The sequence below is a fragment of the Chiloscyllium punctatum genome, chromosome 5 (genome assembly GCF_047496795.1).
Source record: "Chiloscyllium punctatum isolate Juve2018m chromosome 5, sChiPun1.3, whole genome shotgun sequence".
NCBI classification, from domain to species: domain Eukaryota; kingdom Metazoa; phylum Chordata; class Chondrichthyes; order Orectolobiformes; family Hemiscylliidae; genus Chiloscyllium; species Chiloscyllium punctatum.
In genome coordinates, this window is record NC_092743.1 from 59,687,344 (window position 1) to 59,702,762 (window position 15,419).

A 15,419-nucleotide genomic window follows, 5' to 3' on the forward strand; every position below is an offset into this window, starting at 1 on the left:
CAAAATGTTGGCTTCTCTGCCCTCTGATGCTGTCTAGCTTGCTGTGTTCTTCCAGCCCCCTGCCTGCCTATTGTGTAATTTTTTTCAAAGCATTTTTAAAGCTATTCAGATATGTGCTTTCTGTTCGTAATTTTTAAATTGTCATGATCTTGTTAAGAAAATGGTTTTGTTTTGCCGTGCAATTAAAGCAGTAAACCATAGTGTTTATTTACATAAGGACCAGTTTTTAGAAAACATGCACTACCTCTATTTTCCTACACTTTCAAGTTTTACCAGTGCGAATGCAAGCCTGTGTGCTGAGACTGTACTAAGTTAACTGCTTCAGTATGAACTTATATCCCCCAACTGAGTTATTGCGTGATTGAGCTAGCCATAGCAACATAGGATAGTTATGGCACAAGAAGGGGGCATTCAGCCCATCATGTCTGTGCCAGCCAAAAAAAGGGAAAAAGAAAGCTAGCTACCAATTCTAATACCATCTTCCAGCACCTGATACGTAGCCTTACAAGTTGCAGGTGTGTACAACAAATAAGGAGTCAAAACTGAGCCCTATGAAGCTCCATTGATGACTGCTTTCAATTCACAAAAACATCCATTGACTGTTACCCTTTATTTCCGATCACTGAACCAATTTTGGGTCCAACGTCTTACAGTACTTTGAATCGATCAGTCTGCAGTATGAGACCAAGCCAAATTCCTTTCTAAATTCAGGTGTGGATCCAGGTTCCTTTTAAATAAGTTGAGGGTCTTTGCCTCCACCAGCAAATGAGCAGCACTTCTAGAACCCCTTTTTCCTCTCAGTGAAAAGATTTTTTCTTATTCTACCTTCCACCCAATATCTGAAATCAGTGCAATTGGGAACTGATTCTGTCTGCTATGCGAAGTGGGTTTTTGCTCTGTGCTCCTCATCATTTTGTGCACCTCAATTAAGTACACCTTCAGCCTCCTTGGAGAGCAATCTTTCCTTATCCAATCTTTTTTCTTTCAAATCCTAGCAACATTCTCGTAAATCTCCACTGTACACTCGCCTGAGCAATAATGCTTTTCCTGGAATTCAGAGACTAGAACTGAACACAAAATTCCAACTGTGGCTTAACCTACATTTTTTTTCATAGTTCCAGCCTTTTGTCCAGTTTCAGCATTGGATCCCTGTGGTTTTTTAAAAAAATGTTTACTACATTGTGCAATAAAAAGAAGTACCACATTCTTTCTTTACCAGTGAGCTGCCTGTCCTATTATCTTCAAGAACCTGTGTATATGTACTCAAAGAACTCTACACCTGTCAATATCCTCCTATTTATAATGTAGAATAGAATCATAGGATTCCTACAGTGTGGAAACAGGCAATTTGGCTCATTGTGTCCACACCAACTCTCTGAAGAGCATCCCACGCAGAGCCCCCACTCTGGGCCTGTAACCCTGCATTTCCCATGGCTAATTCACCTAGCTTACACATCCTTTGACGTTATGAGCAATTTAGCACAACCAATCCACCTAACCTGCACATCTTTGGACTGTGGGAGGAAACCAAAGAATCTGGAGAAAATCCATGCAGGCACGAGGAGAACGTACAAACTCCGCAGTTGCCCAAAGGTGGAATTTAACCTGGTCCCTGGTGCTATGAGACAGCAGTGCTAACCACTGAGCCACTGTGCTGCTCCTATGTGGTACCTATTTGTTTGTTCTCTCCAAATACATTATCTAACACTTCTCTGGATTGAATTCCATTTGCCACCCTTCCACCGACTTACCCACATTATTGATAACATTCTGGAGTCAATCACTAACCTTGTCACTATTGACTGCACGTCAATTTTTTTTTGCCATCTGCAAATTTCCAGTCGTACCTCCCAGACTTAACTCCAAATCATTAATACGTACAACAAATAAGGAGTCAAAACTGAGCCCTATGAAGCTCCATTGATGACTGCTTTCAATTCACAAAAACATCCATTGACTGTTACCCTTTATTTCCCATCACTGAACCAATTTTGGGTCCAACGTCTTACAGTACTTTGAATCGATCAGTCTGCAGTATGAGACCAAGCCAAATTCCTTTCTAAATTCCAAGTAGACAGCATCCATTGCACACCCCTCATCAAGTCTCCTTGTTAATCCAATTAAGTTGGTAAGGTATGGCCTTCCCTTAATAAAGCCATGCTGATTATCCCTGTTAATAACATGTCTTTGTATATGTCAGTTTATCCTGCCTCTCAGAATTGATTCTAATAATTTGCCCATCATTGGATATGCTATAATTATTTGGTCTATCCCTGACATCCTTTTAAAACAATGGTATATAATTTGCAGATCTCCAATCCTCTAGTATCTTGCTTATAACTAGTGAAGATAGGAAATTGAACCTCAGATCACGTGTAAATTCGCGCCTGCCTTCCTTTGACAGCCTGTGACGCCAATCATCTGCTGTGTTGATTTATCCACCTTCATGGATGTCAATCTCTTCAGTATTTCCTCTTGCATTATGCTTATTGTATTGAATATTCCACATTCCTCATTAACTAGAATGTCTGCATCAGCCATCATCTTTGTGAAGATAGAGACAAAGTACTCATTAAGAACTTAACAACATCATCATTATTGGTGCAAAAGTTACCTTGTATATCTGATTGGTCCTACCCTTTTTCATTATGCTGTTACACACAATTTACTAATAAATGCATCTTTATATTTTCCTTGGATTTAGCTGCTAATATTTTCTCATTGTTTTCTTAATTTTTTTTACTTCATCCCTCTATTTTGCATATTCCTGTAGGCTTTCTATACTATTAAGCCTTTATGAGTCTTACAGGTAGTTAACTAAAAATTACTGTGACGGCAAGACAGGATAGCATGGTTATTGTTCTCTGATTTAACTGCTCCTGCAATATTTCTTTTTAAGGTGAGACACAGAGGTACAAGAAAAGTATTTGCAATGAAACTACTCAGCAAGTTTGAGATGATTAAGCGATCTGATTCAGCGTTCTTTTGGGAAGAGAGGGGCATCATGGCTTTTGCTAATAGTCCATGGGTTGTACAGGTATTTTAAATTTGTTATTACTATCAATACAATTGTCTAGAGTGGCTTTGAAAATATGTGTATAAATCAAGTTTATTTTATCTGAAAATCCTCATATTTAAATTATTATCAATGATGTTCAAAGTGAAAAATAGTTGACATCCTAAATTTGAGAGATTAATAAATGATCAAAACCAACTAAAACTGAACAACTGGTCCCAGATTTGTTCCTGATCTGATGGCATCTATGTTATGTCAGCTGGGACATCACTAGTATGGGTTAAGAAAGCAAAAATTTACTGTGATACTATGAATGTGCAAAGGCACTGTGCATTGCTTGAGACAAGGGCAATAGATTTACAATTTTCCACAATTAAATAATCTGATGACCCATTCATGGTTGACTGATGAATAGTAATTACTATCACAACCTACAAAAGGGAAACTATTGTGTGAGACACTCAATGCAGGAAGCTATCAATGGTTTTTGGAGGGAGGAAAGTTGCAAGGCACACTATTTTCAAAGTTAAAAGTTCGAAATAAAACTATTTTCAACCAGATATGCAGATCATGTCTCTCTAATTCAAGTAGATCTTGAACACAAAATATTGTATTAGACGTAATTCATACCTTACACTGTCCTGTATAATGTTTATGATGTGTGATTTGCACATTTTGGAGTTGATGTAAATATTTATGAAGTGCAGCAATCAAGGATTCTATTCTATATAGATAAAGAGGAATTTGTCCTATTGCACTTCTTGGTTATTCAGCTACAAAGATTAACAATTTCAGCTTTACCTCTATGGCAACCATGGCTCAACCAATCAGCACCCTCTTTGTGTGCTGTTTAAATTGTTGTTTCCTTTTCAATTTTATTTTCTTGTCTCTCAGCCTTGATTAGTGCAAGATGGAAAAAAATTACATTGTGTCTTTTTATAGCAATAATCAAGCCTGTGGTTTGAATTTGTTTTTAATATCCCTTGTCTGCAAGGTCTGTGCACAGTTTGATTTGATTTTTGATTTGGTTTATTATTGTCACATATCAATATACTGTGAAAAGTATTGTTATACAGGCAAATCTTACTTTACCTAAGTATAAGGGGATAACAGAACAGAATGCAAAATATAGTGTTACAGCTACAGAGAAGATGTAGAGAAAGACCAAGTTTAATATATGAGAGCTCTCTTTTAAAAGTCTGATAACAGTGGGGAAGAAGCTGTTCTTGAATCTGTTTGTATGTGTTTTCAAGCTTTTGTATCTTCTGCCCAGCAGATTGATTATGCTGGCTGCTTTCCAGAAGCAGTGAGAAGTATAGAATGAATTAATGGATGGAAGGCTGTTTTGTGTGATGGCTGCATACAACTCTGTAATTTCTTGAGGTTTTTTGGCAGAGCAGTTGTCATACTGAGTTCTGATGCTCTGGATAGGATGCTTTCTGTGGTGTATTGATAAAAACTAGTAAGAAGTCATTGTGCATATGCCAAATTTCTAGATTGTTAGTCTTCTGAGGTAGAGGCATTGGTGTGCTTTCTTGACCACCTGCACCGTTGATATAAGCATGAGTGTGTTCTCCCATCTGCTTCCTGAAGTCAATGGCCAGCTCCTTCGTTTTGCGGGCATTGAGGGAGAGATTGTTGTCTTTACAACATGTCACTAAGCTTTCTATCTCTCTCCTGTACTTTGTCTCATCATTGCTTAAGATCTGACCTACTATAGTAGTGAATATTTTGAATGTTATCAGTGAGAGTGGTCCATAGTACTTAGACATTTCACAAAATGTTTAAGATAGTGTGAAGAAGAGATACAGAGTCATGAAGAATTTCTTGAAGTCTGACAACAATCTAGAAATTAACATATTGAACATTACATAGTTAATTATTCACCAGTTCACATTTATTCTTAAATTCCGAGATCTTATTTGAGTGTATGCCCAGAGTTTACGGACATTTTTGTTTCTGTTGAAGATATTTTTCAGTTTAGTACCTTTACTGAGGACTTTTTAATGTTGTACAGAAGAAAGCCACCAAAAGATTAAATCCCTTTCAGGGAGCCGGCATTACAATACTAGATTGTGAATAAAATGACACAATAGAGTCAGAGTCAGCGAGCTACACAGCATGGAAACAGACCTTTCAGTCCAACTTGTCCATGCTGACCAGATATTCTATATTAATCCAGTCCCATTTGCCAATGTTTGGCCCATATCCCTCTAAACCGTCCTATTCATATACCCATCCAGATGCCTTTTAAATGTTGCAATTGAACCAGCCTCCTCCACTTCCTCTGGCAGTTCATTCCATACACACATCACCCTCTGTGTGAGAAAATTGCCCCATAGATCCCTTTTAAATCTGCTCCTCCCCCCCCCCCCCCCCCCATGATATTTACTTCTTTTTCTTGTTAGCATTCTGTTCTGTTTCATGCTATCATATCTTTTATCATTTAATCACTCTGACCTTCTACCTAATTGCATTTTTGTTCTTTATTCCCTTTTTTCCTTTCTCTTTCCTTTTCATGTAGTGCTACATCTTTAATTTTTTGCCAGTTTTTATGTAAGGTCATTAACTGTTGTTGAAAGTAAATAATTATGAAGCTTTTAATTTGAATGCAGCTGGACAAATATAAGAATTATCCATTTCAAGTGCTCTCAACAATTTATACTGCAAGGGCACAGAGGTGCTGATTAGTTTGCAAGTTCACTAATTGGCTGAGGCATTGCCATGAAAATGTAACAGGAAACTATATGCTCAACAAATTTCTCGGTAATTCAAAATAGGCACAAATCTTGAACATATTTTGTTGGCTGTGTTTGCTGACAGCAGTGCATGCATGCTGTACACCCTTGTAAATCCCGTGTGCACATACAATTGGTTTTGGAGGGATATGGCTTGCGAGGAGATTGGGACAGAGAAGGGAGAAAAGTGGGAACCCAGGTGGAGGTGAAATCAGCGCCCTGGAAGAGGGGGCAGGAAATATAGAGATCGGGACCAGGGTGAAGGCATGGGTAGGAAGGGAGCCAGGAGACTGGGGGAATGGGAGAGAACTGGGAGAAAGTTTCCTGGTACCTGGGCCCTCACTTTGCCCAACTGATCTATTCTCCCTCTTTCTTCAGCCATGTTGTTTTCTCTTTTCCATCACTCCTCTGCTCAACCTTGTTGGTTCTCTCCAGGCAACCCCCTTCTGAGACCCATTGAGATGTTGCATCTGTTTTGTGCATATGCACAGTGTGGAATTTGCACATGATACAATGAAGCAGAGAGTCTGGAGCTATGCACATATGCAGTTAGCCTGCAGTTCTGGTGTCAGCAGGCAATGCCTATTTTATTTGCAGTGAACAGGTCCCAATGTATGAATGTATGCCATTGCTAGAAAATGTTTTAGACATGGCTCTAAATGTTTGACTGTTTATGTTGAACTGCTTTTCTTATAGCAAAGAATACAGTCCTGATTGGGCGCCATTTGCTGAACAATCACGGAATCACATTTGATGTTTTGTTTTGGGTTTTTCAGACGGAAGCCAGTTGTGTACTGTCTTTACATGCCTACTTTACACAACCATAGGAACATGTTGCTTTAATCAGCCAATTGTTGGTGCCTGGTATTTCTCAGACAATGAATTTCAATTTTGTGATAATCAGAATTTTTTGGGGGGCTGACAGCGGATCCTGTCATTATAAAATGCCACTCATGTAGACTCATCATTACAGCAATATGAAATTGCTTGCTTTATCTGTTCAAATTTTAAAATATTTTGCCTTTCCAGTGTAATCTGAGGTAAACGGAGATCTTTGTTGGTTTGAAAGTTGCAGTCTTTGGCCCATTTGTAAGTTTGCAATTTACATAGCAAACAGTGATTTTATCAAGAAAGCTGCTTTTATATATTTAGTCAAGGATGAGAAATTTCCACCAAATCTTGGACTTTCACCACTGGGGATTTGGAAATCATCCATTCCGAATTCTTTGATCCAACCTTCGGAAAGTTTTAACAGATAGTCACTTGGAACACGTTGTTTCTCACATAGCTTTGTTGATTTCTGACCAGTCAGGCTGAAAGCAATCAGAACTCTGTGATACAACTCTGTTAGTTTCATTCAATTCAATTTGGCTGGCTTGAAAGGCAGTTTAATCCGTTTGAGTGTGAGCTACCTGTCAAACTGTAAAACAGCCAATCAGGATGCACTGTTGGCAATTGTTAGTCTTTTTTTAAAAAGGAACATCAAAGTGACAGTTCCTAACAGTGGGAACTGAGTGCTTTGCAATAATTGGAGGTAGGCGAGAGAGAGAAGTAAACAGCTTTTCCTCCAATCATAGGTTCTGTCATTTCCCTCTCTCAGCTACAGAATCTTCTCCAATCACAATTTGCAGCTGAGACCTGGACAAGTAATTCAGCATTTGGGCACTAAGGAACAGAAGCAATGATTGGTCAGCTCTGGACTGACAGGTTGAAAAGCTGCAAGGAGAGGCTCTATTGGCTACATCATCTGTTTGGGCATGCAGAATGATTCAGCCAGTCCTTGGTTGCATATCCACAACAAAATATACATTATTAGATGTGATTCTGTGATTGGGCAGCAATTGCAGTCGAATCTTGAATCAACTTGCTAATCATTCAGTACCTTTTTCTCTGTTAATTTAAATTGCTGTGAGGATTTTTAATTTGAAATTCTTGTGTTTATCCTAATGACTGCATAACAAAAAGTTTTGGCAACGTGTTTCCCTTTACAGCAATACTGAATGTCATGGTCCTGAAGAATAAATTCTTATATCTCATCACAGATGCTGAACATTTCCAGCATTTTCTATTTTCATTTACAGCATGTGCAGAAATTTGTTTTTGACGCAACATGAGTGTTATTCTCATTTGCATAGTATGTAATAGCGATGCTACTCTTGACAATGTGGTATTATGAATTAATAAATGTATTGTTATTCTATAAATAGCTATCCTATGCATTCCAAGATAACCGCTATCTCTACATGGTGATGGAGTATATGCCTGGTGGGGATCTCGTAAATTTAATGAGTAACTACGATATGCCTGAAAAATGGGCCAGGTTTTATACAGCAGAAGTTGTGCTTGCCCTGGATGCCATTCATTCTATGGGTTTCATTCACAGGTAATAAATCATCCTCCGATAGTTATTGTTACTTCTAAATTGAACTGATAACCAAATTTCTTGCAGCTGTGTTTATGGTTTTAATGTCTTATAAAGTGTGTAGACAGATTCACATAACCAGCATGTGTGTGTTTTGGTACCACAGTGGTAACATCTTTATCTTGGTCAGAAAGTTTTTTGTTTAACTGCTGCTCCAGGGACTTGAGTACGAGCTCCAGCCAACAGTACTGAGGAATGCTGCACTCTCATTGATATCATATTTTGGATGAGACATTAAACTTCGGTCTTGTTTGACCTCTGAGACAGTTGCAGAAGATCCATGACACTACCTTGAAGAAAAGCAGGAAAATTCTCCCTACTTATCTGTCAATACTTGTACTTCATTTATCCAACATCACTAAAACAGACCAGTTCATTATTATCACATCGATTTTTTTTTGTTCTGGCCATATCAGCAGTCATATAAATGATGTGACAAAAGTGAACAGATACCAAGAAAATGTCATTAATTGTAAAGAGCTTTGGGCCATCCTAAGGTTGTGAATTAAACTGCATTATTTGTCTTGGAGTGCATGTAATTGTGCATGTTGTGTGTACCATGCGTCTAAATTACATGTTTGCAAGAACTTTGATTATTAGCATTTAAGCTACCCTTTTATTTTATTATAAAAGTGTCTTTTTTGCTTTTTTTGTCAGAGATGTGAAGCCAGATAATATGTTGCTTGACAAAGCTGGTCACTTAAAATTGGCAGATTTTGGAACTTGCATGAAGATGAATAAAGTAAGTCACCTTATCCCATGTTGGATAATTATTCATTGAAAACGTGTTAATCTCTAGTTTTTTTTTCTGAATTTAGCGTTTCAAAGTTTGATGAAGTGACCTGATTTTTTTCTTATCTTGATATCTGAATTACATAATCAACCATTACCGTGTCTTTGAGTAATACAGGATATATTTATTCCTAAGTGTAATGCTTTCCAAGGATCAGATGACAACGCACTGCTTGTGCTTTAATCACATTTTCTGAACTTGGTGAAAATATCCCAGCTCATAGATGCTTTGTGACTTCTGTATTGATTTGGACTTGCTTAGGAAATGTATTACATCGGAAATAGAGCAAAGAAACAGGCCTTTCGACTCAGCCAGTTTATGCCAGTTATGCTGTAATTGAGCATGTCATCTTTTCTAATTTAAATCTACCATCATAACTGTTTATTCCTTTCTTCCTCATGTAGCTGTCTGGCTCCATAAGCAAATAAGAACAGGACATATGAAATAGGAGTAAGATCGGGCCATTTGATCCCACTAGCCTGTCCCCACCATTCCATAAATGCATTACTGATCCAACTGTTGCCTTAACTCCACTTTTCTGCCTACCATCTAAAGCCCTTCACTTCCTTGTAACTGTTCAACTCAGTTTTCTATATGTCACATGACCCAGCCTACACTGCTGTCAGGAGTAATCAAAGATTAACAGCCTCAAGACAAGAAATTCTGAATCATTTCCATCTTAGGCAAGAGACTCAATATTTTGGAACTGTGCCTCCAAATTCTCAGGTCCTATGTGTCCTACCCTGCCAAGACTACTATGACTTTTTAAAGTCTAATGAGGATAGACTCAACCTTTCTTCATAAGTCAACCCTTTCAACCCAAAATCAACCTTCTCTGATTTGTCTCCAATGCGAACATACCTCAAATAAAGAAATTAAAACTGTACACGTTCTCTGCACCTGTTCTCATCATTCTCTGTATAGTTGTAGCAAGAATTCCCTACTTTCATATTCCATCTACTTTCTAACAAGACCAATATTCCATTTGTCTTCCTAATTTCTTGTTGTACCTACATGCTAGCCTCATGTGATTTATGGACACTGGTATCAGGATCTTTCTGTATTTCAAGATTTGTAGTTTATCTGCATTAAATAATAATCTGTTTTTCTATTCTTCCCACCATTGTACAAAAACCCATATTTTCCCACATGACGTACCACCTATCAATTTCTTTGCTCATTCACCTAACCTGTCTGAATCCCTATGCAGATTCTGATTCACCCTCCCAACTTGCTTTCCTATTTATATTGGTACTGAGATCTGTTCCTCACCCAAGTCATTAATAAAGCTTGTGAATTGATTTGGACTTGCATGGGAAATGTATTACATATGATATGGAGCAAAGAAACAGCACTGATCCCCTGTGGAGTTACAGTTCATCACATGAATATAACCCATTTAAACTAAGTCTGTTTTCTGTCCGTCATTCATTCCTTTATCCATAAGAACTCAGAGCAAAAGTAGAGAATTTAGCCCCTTTGAATTTGCTCCACCATTCAATATGGTCATGGTGGATCTGACATCAGACTCGACTCCACTTTCCTTATTAAAAATATGTCTATTTTCTCCTCAAATTTATTCAGTATCCTGTAATCCACCAGATTCTGGGATAGTGAATTCTACAGATTCACGACTCTTGAAGAAAAGTAGTTTCTCTTCATATCTGTTTTAAATCTGTTACCCCTTATCCTAAAACCACAATCTCTCTTTCCAGATTGACCCATAAGAGGAAATGTCCTTTCTACATCCACGTTGTGGATCCCCTTAGCATCTTACTTACGTCCGATCTTCTCCCAGTCTTCTAAACTTTCAAGAGTATAGGCCTAAACTGCTTAAGCTTACTTCCTAAGGCCTCTTATCTCTGAACTCAATCTAGTAGACCTCCTCTGAACTATCTTAGTGCAACTGCATTCCTCCTCAAGGGGACCAAAATTGTATGTTGTATTCAAGGTGTCATCTCACTCATACATTTTACAGTTGCATCAACTGTACTTCACTACTTTTATCTCCATTCCTTTAGCCAAAAGTTCATTTGCTTTCCTTAATACCTGCTGTACTAGTTTTCTGCAGTTCATGCACAAGGACACCCAGATCTCTCTACACCAAAGCTCTGTAAAGTTTCTCTCCATTTGGATAATAAATTGTCTTTCTATTTTTGCAACCAAAATGGATAACCTCACACTTTTTTTCTCAGAGAATTGACTATAGGAGTTGAGATGTTGCAACTGTATTGAAAGCTTTGAGAAGCTGGATCGGCAAGGACTTTTGCTCCCTGGAGCATAGAAGGTTGAGGGATAACATAGAACATAGAACAGTAAAACACAGGACAGGTCCTTCAGCCCTTGATGTTATGCTGGCCTCTGATCCTAATCTAAAATCAGACTAACCTACATACCCTTCATTGTACTAACTTCCACATGCCTATCCAAGAGTTGCTTAAATGTACCTAACATATCTGACTCTACTACCACTGCTGGCAGTGTATTCCACACACCTACCACTCGCTGAGTAAAGAACCTACCTCTGACATCTCCCCTAAACCTTACTCCAATTACCTTAAAATTATGCCCCTCGTGATCGACATTTCCGCCATAGGAAAATGTCTCTGGCTATCCACTCAATCTTGCCTCTTAACATCTTGTACACCCCAAATCAAGTCACATCTTATCCTTCTTTGGTCCAATGAGAAAAACCCTAGCTCCCTAAACCCTTCTTCATAAGACATGCCCTCCAGTCCAGTTAGCATCCTGGTAAATCTCCTCTGCATCCTCTATAAAGCTTCCATATCTTTTCTGTAATGAGGCGACCAGAACTGAACACAATATTCCAAGTGTGGTCTAACCAGGATACTATGGAACTGCAGCATAACCTCAGTACTCTTAAACTCAATCCCCCTACTAATGAAAGCTAGCACACCATATGCCTTCTTAACAACCCCTAAAGTGGTTTACAAACATATTATGTGAGGGGCATGGATAAGGTAAATAGCAAAGGTCTTTTCCCTAGGGTAGGGGAGTTCAAAACTAGAGGCATAATTTTAAGGTGAGGGGGAAAGATTTAAAAGGGACCTGAGGGACAACCTTTTTCACATAGAGAGTGATTTGTGTGTGGAATGAACTCCCAGAGGAAGTGGTAGATGCAGGTACAGTTGCAACAAATAAAAAATATTGGACAGGTACATGAATTGGAAAGAATTAGAGGGCTTTGGAGGCAAGTAAAGGCAAATGGGACTAGTTTAGTTTCGGAAATTTAGTCAGCATGCACAAGTTGGACTGAAGGGTCTGTTTCTGTGCTGTATGACTCTATGCCTATGACTCTATCCACATTCAATTCCATCTGCCAAAGTTTGGCCTATCCATATTCAATTATAAATTTCCTATTCATTTATTGAAACTTACTTTCCCATCCATTTTAGTGTCATATGCAAATTTGGTCATATTCCTACATCCATGTCATTTACAAAAATTGTACATAGTTAGGACCCAGGACCAAAACCTGTGGCACCCCACTTCCTATCAGAAAAATATCCATTTATTCCAACTCTGCTTTCTGTTCATTGGCCAACTCTCTATCCAAGCTTATAAATTACTCCTAACTCCATGTGATCTTACCTTGTGAATTAGTCTTAAGTGGGACCTTATCAAATGCTTTCTCAAAGTCTAGCTATATTACATCTAGCTATTATCCACTTTGCATCTTTGACGAACTCTAGAAAATTAATTAAACCCGATTTACCCTTCATAAAACTATGCTGACTGATGGATTGCATTTTGAGTTTCCAAATGTCCTGATATTACTTCCTTAATAAAGGACTGTAATAAATTCAACAACACATGTTAAACTAACTAGTCTGTAGTTTACTATTTTATGCCTGTGTGCGATCTTATAAGGAAGTGTTATAATAGCATTTTTCAAATCTGCTGGAATCTTTCCTGTAGCCTAGAAACTTTGGAATATAATAATAATAAATTATTATTAATTAAACTAACATTATAAGGATATTATTAAGCTGGAGAGGGTTCAGAAAAGATTTGCCAGGATGTTGCCAGGAGTAGAGGGATTGAGTTATAAGCAGAGACTGGCTAGGCTGAGATGTTTTTCACTGGAGTCTAGGATGTTGAGAGGTGACCTTCTGGAAGTTTGTAAAATAATGAGGGTACAGATAAGGTGAATAACAGGTATAATTTCTCTAGGATGGGGGATTCAAGACTAGGGGCCATATTTTTAAGGTGAGAGGAGCAACATTTTTACTCAAAGTGGTTCATGTATGGAGTGAATTTCCAGAAGTAGTAGTGGATGCGGGTACAGTGAGAATTTTTAAAAGATGTTTGGATAAGTCCATGAATAATGAAAATAAGAAATATTTTGAGGGATATGGGCCAAGTACAGGCAGGTGGGACTAGTTTAGTTTGGGATTATGGTTGGAATGGACTGGTTGAATTGAAGGATCTGTTTCCATGCTGTATGACTCTGTAACTTCTCTGCCAACACTTCTTTTAAGATCATAGGATGTAGGCCATCAGTTCCTGGGGACCTGACTGCCTCTAATCCCAATAGTTTGCTTGGTAATTTATTCCTAGTGACAATAATTGTTTTAAGTTTCTCCCTTTCTACAATGTCTGCATTACCTGTTACTATTGGGATAATACTAGAGTTCTCCACTGTGAAAACTGAGGCAAAACTTTGGTTAAGTGTCTCCACCATTTCTCTGTTCCCTATTATTAACACCCCAGTCTCATTCTGCAAGGGATTAACTTTTAGTTTAGCTACTCTTATCCTTTTTGCATACTTTGCTATCCATTTTTTAATCTTCTGCTATTTTCTTTAATAAATTGCCTTTACTTCTTTTATGACTATTTCAGTAACCAGTTGTTGATCTTTAAAAGTATACCAATCTTCCAGCCTGCCACTTGTCTTTGTAATATGGAATGCTTTATTTTTTGTCCTAATGTTATCTTTAACTTCCTTGCTTGGTTATGTTTTTTTTTCTCTCTCTTAGAATATTTCTTTGACAAATGGTTTAGTTGGGAGGAATTGAATATCTCTTGAAATATCTATTACTGCTCATCAACTATTCTACCTTTTATTCTTTCTGCCCAGACTACTCGGATCAAATCTGTCCTCATGCCTATGTAGTAACCTTTGTTTAACTCCAGAACATTAGTGTGAGACCCCAGTTTCTCACCCTCAAACTGAATTGCTCATATATTGCCTCCCAACATAAGCTTTTATATTTTGCAGTAACTATTTCTATGGCAGGAAATCCAAATGCACTAAATTTATTGAGCCTGCTTTATCCATCATACTTGTGACATCCACGGAGAATTCTAATAAATTTGTGATATTTGTTTTGTGTATACTGTGTATGCAGATACACCCTATTCTCACCAGCCTTTAAATGATAAATTTTCTTTTGAATTCCCTGTTGTAAAATGCTATTATATTATGCTTACATGTTATTATGATAGCCTCTTGTGCTTTCTATTATAATAGGGAACATTCTGTCCATATGCAAAACATTTGATCATTTTAAATATTCTCAAGCCTTTTCTCTAGAGAAGATCCAGCCTGTCAGTAATGTGCATATCCATTGTTGCGAAGTTGTGCAGAATACTTGTAGTTGGAAGGCAAGAGGTTAGAATTTGTTTTTAAAAGTGATTGGGTTTGGGGGGGTGGAGAGGAGAGGAGAGAAAAGTGTGTGTTCCCTTTAAGAAGTGATGTGCTTTTCAAAGCTTGGAGATTTTAAAAAAAAGTCTAAGCAGCTGTAGATGCACAGACAGTTTGGATATTGAAACATATGTATCAGTTGGCTCTGCAGCTGGCAACCTAGGCTAGTTTTGATGTTAAGGCATTCTGGATTAGTGGTGCTGGAAGAGCACAGCAGTTCAGGCAGCATCCAAGTAGCTTCAAAATCGACGTTTCGGGCAAAAGCCCTTCATCAGGAATAAAGGCAGTGAGCCTGAAGCGTGGAGAGATAAGCTAGAGGAGGGTGGGGGTGGGGAAAGTGTAGCATAGAGTACAATGGGTGAGTTGGGGAGGGGATGAAGGTGATAGGTCAGGGAGGAGAGGGTGGAGTGGATAAGTGGAAAAGGAGATAGGAAGGTAGGACAAGTCCGGACAAGTCATGGGGACAGTGCTGAGCTGGAAGTTTAGAACTAGGGTGAGGTGGGGGAAGGGGAAATGAGGAAACTGTTGAAGTCCACATTGATGCCCTGGGGTTATGTTCGAGACACCACCCACGCCCTCCACCTCCTCCAAGACTTCCGTTTCCCTGGCCCCCAACGCCTCATCTTCACCATGGTTATCCAATCCCTCTACACCTCCATCCGCCATGACCAGGGCCTCCAAGCCCTCCGTTTTTTTCCTCTCCAGACGTCCCCAACAGTACCCTTCCACCGACACTCGTTTGGCTGAACTGGTCCTCACCTGTAACAATTTCTCCTTTGAAT

General features: G+C 38.5%; 1 protein-coding gene across 3 annotated transcripts in view; it reads left to right on the forward strand.

Moving 5' to 3' along the window:
• The window catches only part of rock1 (Rho-associated, coiled-coil containing protein kinase 1), a 205,184-nt gene that overhangs the window by 57,543 nt on the left and 132,222 nt on the right, over positions 1-15,419 (forward strand). For all 3 annotated transcript variants that reach the window (XM_072570409.1, XM_072570407.1, XM_072570408.1), the window contains 3 exons: positions 2,900-3,037; positions 7,962-8,137; positions 8,834-8,918. In XM_072570409.1, coding sequence (XP_072426510.1) covers positions 2,900-3,037; positions 7,962-8,137; positions 8,834-8,918 — 399 coding nt within the window. The remainder of the gene's footprint in view (positions 1-2,899; positions 3,038-7,961; positions 8,138-8,833; positions 8,919-15,419) is intronic.